Here is an 8312-nt window from a genome sequence, read left to right on the forward strand (position 1 = left end):
TAGAACCAGATGGAAAAAACTATTTGCACATCCCTACAACAGAACTGTGTCCTACGACAAAGTGGGAGTGTACCAAACAAATTCCCCTCACTCTGTGCTGCCGGCAGGAGTACGTTGGTAACTACACTTTAGGCCCCAGAACCAACAATGCAATTACAAAGGATTGTAGAAATTAATCAACTGCTTGCTGGCATAATTTCACTTTAGCCAAACCAACTTATGTGACACGCCGTTGGCAAAATAACTTGACAAATCCATAAAGTTTAAAAGGCCTGGTTTACAAATTTAAGATAAATGCTATAACAAAGTCCACATTGAGTACAGTAGTCACACCCCAGTGGGTAGAAAGGACTGAGAGCACCCTTAGTCAACTTGATACTGAATGGCCTTGGTCCCAGGCTTTTGTTCATTTTTCCGGATCCATGGGAAACGTGAGGGATTTAAACCTATCAACTGTCATTATGCATGAAAATCAGATATACACTAGGCAGGAATGGGAAAACCAAAAAACCTGGCAGCTTCAAGGGATAGTGGGGAAAAAAATTAGTATAGGATCCGAATGATTAATGGAACTACCCAGAGTAACACAACCTCAATCGGTGTTTTGACAGATCAAACAAATAAGCATGAAAAGGTTTGTACACACCCAAGCTTACAGGATTGTTGGCACAATTTTACATTGGCACAAACCATAGAAGTGGTTTATCTTTGGTCCAAAAAATGTAGGCCTGTAGGTCCTACATTTTAAGTTTATAGTAAATGCTATAGCCCAACTTGTTACAATTTACACCACCACCACTCCAGCCCAACCACCGCTTATGCTTAGCCCAAGAATTTTTGAAAATGGACCAGATATAATTAGGAAAACAGGACAACAACAAATACTGTTCAATCCAGCATGGTCTCTTAAACAAGTCAAATTGCTGATGCAAAGTAATGTCTCAGAAATTCAGCCGGCCTGTTCACCTTTTTTGCAAACTTCCTTTGAGGGTTGGATGACCTGGTTGCAAAAGCGGAACTCTTTAAAAGACGGACGCTAAGAGACATAACCGATGTTGTGGGAACAGGATTGGGAATTCTAAAGAGTATTGATTCAGAAGTATTAATGAATAAAATTGGCTGCTACAACTAGAGATTTGACCAAATTACAACAACCACTGCAGTCATTGGCTTCAGGAACACACCAGTGGCTGCTATCAAACATTTTGCCAAATTGGGAAAAGGTAAATGTAAATGACCACAAATTGGTAATTGATACACTCGGTGCTACACAGAACAACATTTCTTTGGCTCTCAGCTGTATCCAGGCACAATTGTGGATGCAGTCAGTTGCTGCCTCAATGATAAGAGAAGGTGAAGAAGGCACTTTTCCTACTGAAATTTGGAAAATAATTTGGGACAGTGCCACTGATTTTGCAAGAGAATTCCAATCCTGGTGGAACTTAGTGAATTTAACTTACAATCCCATTACAAACACAGCCATGGCTTTTGTGTTAACCATACGTAATGCCTCAGTGCATTTGATATTTCCTATGATTGCATTAGGGCTGGATGATGATGGAGCTGTTCTCTATCCTTATGAGCATTGGGAATGGGCCCATCAAATTGGTGAGAAATGGCAAACTGTTAATTTAGAATCTTGTATTGTCTGAGAACAACAAGGGTTCATCTGTGAAAGCAATGCAATCACAGCTCAAGACATTTTTTCAGACACAGAGCAAAATATCTGTCATTTTGAAATTCATCCTAATGAGACTTCTGAAACAGTCCTTGTATATATAGGCAATAGATGTGCATGCTTCAGAACTGCTTGTGATTTTGTATTTGTAGAGAATGTTGTAGTAGATACTAAAAATTATTCAAATGTTTGTGCTTGTAACTTTACCAAGATTACAGGATGTGATTTCTCTTATGAAGCTCCAGTTACCTCTCACTACCCATTGCAATCCAACTACACACTGATTCACAAACTGATGCCTACTCCTATTGGGATGGATCTCACTTTTGTAAGACAACTGCTGCTCCATCGAGACTTAGTTGAAATCCTTGAGAAGATTCAGAAAAACGCACAGAAAGCCCTGGTGACTGTTCATCACAATGTGAGACAGATACCCCGTGTCATGGAAAGAGCGGAGAAAGATGCCGAGCACAGGGGGTGGGATACTCTTTTAGGTGGTCTCCTACTGCCACGGGTGTCCTGAGCAGTCTGTGTCATCCCATTGTTATCCTTTTGATACCAATTCTGCTTGGTTTTATTTTATCAGCAGTCCCATTCGTTATGAATTGGAGCATGAAACAGCTGACAAGATTGACGTCTATAGTTAATGCACACAACTTGGCTGATGTCCCATGCACTGTGAACATCCCCAAGCCTTTGACACAAGGCAATTATGAATAAGCATATGTGTTTTGGAATAATCCTAATTTCCATTTATGATTTTGTGGGAATTACTTTTGATTTTTAGTGAATTGGTTTAGAAAATCATTTTAAAGTTAGTGCTTATATTATGATTTGTTTATTGCTTTTGCTTTTGATATTTGTGATTTGTTTTGACCATTTGAGAATGGTTATAAAAATAATACTATTTCAATTAATTAACCATTTGAAAATAGTTATAAAATTGATACTGTTGTGATCAATATTAATTATGTTTGTTTATTGTCTCTCTTTTTTTTCCCCTCTTCTTCCTATCCTTTCTTTTCCTCCTTTCTCTCTCTCTCTCTCTGTCATGCTGTCCCTATTTTTCCGGGTTATACTACCAATGTACAGCGAGTCATGAAGACCTATCAGCGACGCTCCAGAGCCCTGCTGATGACGATCCCTTCAAGACAATTGTGAGTCACGGGGTCGTGTGAGAGTCTGTCTGAAATATCCCTCATCTGCCTCACAATCGTCACTGGGGACCACTGAAAATCTCGGGCTTTGTAGGAGAAAGTTACACAAGCCAAAGGCTTCAAGACCTGAGAGCACAATGTTAGGTTATTGTTTTCACAGGTGTTGTTTGCTGTGTGCTACACTGAGCCCAATGAGAAGAAGAAGGAAGCACCGTGCCCTTTTTGCAGCAACAGCCTTGGGAGCTGTCCCACCTCTCGGCCTGGCTGGACTTCTCCTGAGTTCTGGGTGGTCCCCCCACAGAAGACCCTCACCTGTTTTACAACCACCGTGACAGACAGACTGAGATGTAAGGAGCCTCTCCATCAAGGAGTGAGACATGAAACCCCCATGTGAAAAGGCCCCTCTGCTCCTTCCAAGGACTGGGACTGAAACCCCCAGCCCGGGGCAGGTGTGTGGGGGAGGCAAGCTGACCAAAGCGAGATGTTTGCCTGCAGGTTGTGACTGCTGGACCAAGAAGACAATGGCTCTCGTTTACTGCTGAGAACATGGACTACCTGTTACATCTATTCCTTATTGTATCTCTTTCCCCCTCCTTGCAATTTCCAATAGAGTTATCATAATAAAAACCTCTGAGTTAGCCAGAGATTTCAAGATCTCCCCGACGTAACAGGCGGATCCTCGACTGGACTGGACCAAAGGACTTCGTCTCTACGTTTGGTAGCTCTATCCCCCTCTTTCTCTCTCTCTCTCTTTTGTCTCTCTCTTCCTCTATCTTTTTCTCTCCCTTAATCCCTCTATTGCATTTTGCAGTGGTCATTCAATAAAGGTGCATTTGTTTCGATTATCACTGCAAACCCCCTTGTACCGTGTTGGTTCTTTTTGCACCCTGAGATCAAATCCACGAACCATCACGAAACCCGTCTGTTAGGACGGATCGTGACACCCCCCGAAGAACCCTCCCCAAATTCCCCCCCAAAGCCCCCCCAGCACCCCCAGACCCCGCTAAAACCCCTTCAATTCCCCCCAGGCCCTCCCCAAATCCCCCCCAAACGTCCTCAAGACCGCTCCCCAAATTCCCCTTACGACCCCTCCAGGACCACTCACCTGTTCCTGCGCCTCCTCAGCAGCTCCCGGAGCCCCCCGTCCTCTCCCAGCACCTCCCCCGCTCTCTCCAGCGCCTCCCGCAGGACCCGCCTGAGCCCGGGGCGGCTCCCGGGGGTCCCCGAGGGGGTCCCCGAGGGGCGGTGGGGGGAAAAGGGGGCGCCCGCTCCATGCCCGGCCCTGGGGTCAGGGGGCACGGCTTCGGGCTCTGCTCTGATTGGCTGGAGCGGCGCGGGGAGTGCCGGAGTTGCAATGGAAAGACGCCCGGTGATTGGTTGTTTTCGTCGAGGGCGCGGTGATTGACAGGAGGGGCGGGAGAGGCGGGCTTTGCTGAGGGGAGGTGCGCAGTGATTGGTTAGTTCAGCTCGAGAGAGGCGGGCATTGCTGAGGGGAGACCTGCGGTGATTGGTTGGTTCGGCACATCAGAGGCGGGCGTATCTGACGGGAGGTGTGCGGTGATTGGTTGGATTGGCGCACGGGGAGGCCGGTGTTCCTGAGGGGAGGTGATTGGTTGGTTTGGGGTGGGGCGTCCACTATTGGCTGGGAAAAGTCCGGGATTTTTAAGAGAACATTCCCGGTTTTCTGGGGAAAACCTCTCAGATTATTAAGGAAAAATTCCCGTTTTTTGAAGGAGAAACATTCCCTGATTTTTTGTCTCCACATGACCCCCAATAACCCAAATATCCCCGAAACACTCGAAATAAACACCAAATAACCCTAAAAAATCCCAAACAATACCTAAAAGTCTGCCAAATAACCCCAAACAAATCCAAATAACCCCAAAAAACCAAAAAAACCCTCAAATTAAACATAAAAACCCCCAAATGATTTCAAGTACACCTAAAAAAAACATATACACCAACATAAACCCCAAGAACCCCAAATAATTCCAAACAAGCCCAAATTAACCCAAATAACCCCAAATAATTCCAAAGTACCCCATATAAATAGAAATAAACCAAGTAAAACCCAAGAAAAACCCCAAATAGTCCATAAATAACCATAAATAAACCCCAAACAAACCCTAAATAAACCCAAAGAAACCCCAAGTAAGCCCAGTTCCTCCCGTCCCCACGCCATAACAGATCCCGACCAATCAGAACGTGCAGCACTGATGACAATCCAGTTGCTGGGCAGAAACTCAGAGCACTGGCCCCGCTCAGCGATTTTCAGCCAATCAGCGCCCGGGCCCGACTCTGACTCATCAGGTGCCAGGCACAGACCAAGGCCTCTCACTGCGTTCAATAATCAGAGACCGCGCGGGGTAATTTCCAGCCAATCAGAGCGTGTCTCGCTGATGACTCATCAGTTGCGAGGAGCGGAATTTGGGGAGGGGGGAAGGTGACCCTGAGGATGGGCTGGGGGCCCCAAATTAATCCAAAACGGGGTCGGGACCCCAAAACGGAGCAGGAGGGGCCTGGAGCCCCCAAAACCAAACACAGAGGACGGTATTGGGGGAACGATCGGAAAGGGGAAGGAGAGAGGGGAAAAGAGGGGGGTGGGACCCCCAAATTGAGCTGAGAGGGGGATGGGACCCCCAAATTGAGCTGGAAGGGGGGTGGGACCCCCAAACAGGATGAAGCCAATTTTGCTCCTGGAATATGTAAAGTAGTTTATGGATATGCAAAAAGTCTATGAATATGCAACAGGCTGATGTCATGGGAGACAAGGACCATCCAGCAAAGGTTGTTATGGCCACTGAGACCTCCGAGTTATTTCCGGGGATACCCCTTAATTAATCTGGTTTTAATTCCATCAGTCTGTTGCATATTCATAGACCCTCATGCATATCGACAAACTCATTTACATATTTCAGGAACTATTTTACATGTCCCGTCTTTGGGAGTGTCTCCCCATTTCAGGAGCCTCCACTGAAATGGAAAATGCAAACCTCCTCCCTTAGAAGACGAAGAAGAAGGAGAAGGAGAAGGAGAAGGAGAAGGAGAAGGAGAAGGAGAAGGAGAAGGAGAAGGAGAAGGAGAAGGAGGAGAAAAGCTGAAATTTTGGGAATCCAGTGGGAAAATGGCTGATCCTCTGGGAATCCATTTCTTACCCCCCAAAGACAGGGCAAAGGCAGGGCAGTGGGGTTTTTATAGGGTATCCCAAGGGTGGAGTTGGGGTTTGGGTCAGGGGAGGAGTTCTTAGCAACACAAGAAGGGTGAGATCAAATTCCTGCCTCTTAGCAACAGCAGCACTCCACAAAGAACATGTCCCCAAATCCTAAATTCCCTCTAAAACAACTGAGAAATTATGGAACTGCAGATATATTCAATCAATTTCCTTCATTTAACCCACTTTTGGGTGTTTTTAAAGGATGAAGGTGAAGCAGAGGAAAATTAAGACCAAACCAAAAGGAGAAGCAGCCAGGTGTGTTCCTAACATGGATCACAGGGAATGTGCGTGACCAGGGCTGTGCCCAAAGTGCCTCCTCCAGTGGGGGATGGAGCTGGAGCAGCGTACGAAGCTCTGCCCGCACTCGGGGCACTCGCAGGGCTTCCCTTACCGGTGCCTCCGTTGGTGTCGGGTCAAGTTAGAGCTCTGTGAGAAGCTCTTCCCACACTGGGGACACTCGTAGGGCCTCTCCCCTGTGTGGATGCGCTGGTGGGTGATGAGGTGGGAGTTCTGCCTGAATCCCTTCCCACAGTCGGGGCAGTGAAAGGGCCTCTCCTCTGTGTGAATCCGATAGTGCAGGAAGAGAGAGGAGCTGGTCAGAAACCTCCTACTACATTTATCACACTCGTAGGGCCTCTCCCCAGTGTGGATGCGCTGGTGGGTGACAAGGGTGGAGTTCTGCCTGAATCCCTTCCCACACTCAGGGCATTGGAAGGGCCTCTCCTCCGTGTGAATCCAATAGTGCAGGAGGAGATTGGAGCTGGTCTGAAACCTCTTCCTGCATTTATCACACTCATAGGGCCTCTCCCCAGTGTGGGTCATCTGGTGCCTGATCAGGCTGGAGCTCTGGCTGAAGTGCATCCCACACTCAGAACACTTGTACGGCCTTTCTCCAGTGTGGGTCCTCTGGTGCTTGATCAGGCTGGAGCTCAAGCTGAAGCTTCTACCACACTCCCCACACTCGTAGGGCCGTTCCCCAGTGTGGGTCCTCTGGTGCTTGATCAGGCTGGAGCTCTGGCTGAAGCTTCTACCACACTCCCCACACTCGTAGGGCTTCTCTCCAGTGTGGGTCCTCTGGTGCTTGATCAGGCTGGAGCTCTGGCTGAAGCTCTTCCCACACTCCCCACACTCGTAGGGCCGTTCCCCAGTGTGGATCCTCTGGTGCACAATCAGGTCACAGTTCCACCTGAAGCTCTTCCCACAATCCACGCATGTGTGGGGCTTCTCCCCATCATGGAGCACCAGCTCCGAGCTCTGGCTCCATCTCCGGCTGCCTTCCCGGCCCAGGCTGGTTCTTTCCCCCTCGCATCCCTGCCATCTGCGTTTGCAGCCCCTCCTCGTGCGGCATCTCTGGGGCTTTTCCTCCCCGTTGGCTTCCTGCGCCGTGGAGCCGCTCAAAACGGCCTCTGCCACCAGGTTCTGCCGCGGGCATTTGTCCTCCCTGCTCTCCATGCTCGGCTCCTGCTCTGGGGGAGGAAGGACAAGGACAGGATGGGATTTGCCTCCGTGCCACAGGCAAGGGCAAAGAGATCCCCCCAGGGCTGAGCTGCAGCCGGGGGCCCTGCTGGGCTGGGATATGGAGCAGCACAGAGGGGAAAGGGGCACTGACTTCCTCCTCACCTGCCTCAGTGTCCCGGGGCATCTTCCTCTTCCTCGCAGCCTCCCTGGGGTTGGCAATGGGAAATCCTGGTTTGGGGAAAACAAGGGATGAGCGCGTTTGTAGGAGAATCGGGGGGTAGGACGGTCGGGACGGACGGAGATGAGAGATCTCTGCAGCCAGGCCCTGGAACTTGCGGTTTATTGCAAAGGGCCTGGGTGCAGGGCCCTGCTTGGAGCTGCCAGGCACGGCTCAGAGCAGGCCCGAGAGAAGAGAGGGGTAGAGAGGATGAGAGGGTAAGAGAGCAAGAGGGGAAGAGTGTAAGAGAGAAAGATTCCCGTTACAATACAATAAATCTTCTTCTGTGTTGAATATTCTATTTCTCACTAACCAATCTAGTACAAGATACAAATCCTAGAGCATTTACATACAGCCTGTAAGAATCACTACATCACCATACTGTGTTACATTTTACACCCTAAAAACTCCTCTTTGGACCCCTTCTGCTGAGCTAGTAGGGTCTGCTCTGACCCTTGGATCTGTCTGCAAGCAGAGGGAATTGTTCCATCAAAAGGGGATTACCTTCAGTTGGGCCACACCATTGTTTTCCAGTTGTTCACTAACTGAGGTATCTCAAAGCTTGCTTTCATTTCAATCTTGCTTATA

At 48.3% G+C, this 8312-nt stretch overlaps 1 protein-coding gene across 1 annotated transcript; it reads right to left on the bottom strand.

The window, feature by feature from the left end:
• Positions 1 to 6436: 6436 nt before the first annotated feature.
• LOC136570597 (zinc finger protein 239-like) lies at positions 6437 to 6910 on the bottom strand. Its single transcript, XM_066571054.1, has one exon. It carries the CDS (start codon positions 6908 to 6910, stop codon positions 6437 to 6439), a length of 474 nt encoding a protein of 157 aa, XP_066427151.1.
• Positions 6911 to 8312: the final 1402 nt, after the last annotated feature.

This window comes from Molothrus aeneus, unplaced genomic scaffold, assembly GCF_037042795.1.
Source record: "Molothrus aeneus isolate 106 unplaced genomic scaffold, BPBGC_Maene_1.0 scaffold_35, whole genome shotgun sequence".
NCBI classification, from domain to species: domain Eukaryota; kingdom Metazoa; phylum Chordata; class Aves; order Passeriformes; family Icteridae; genus Molothrus; species Molothrus aeneus.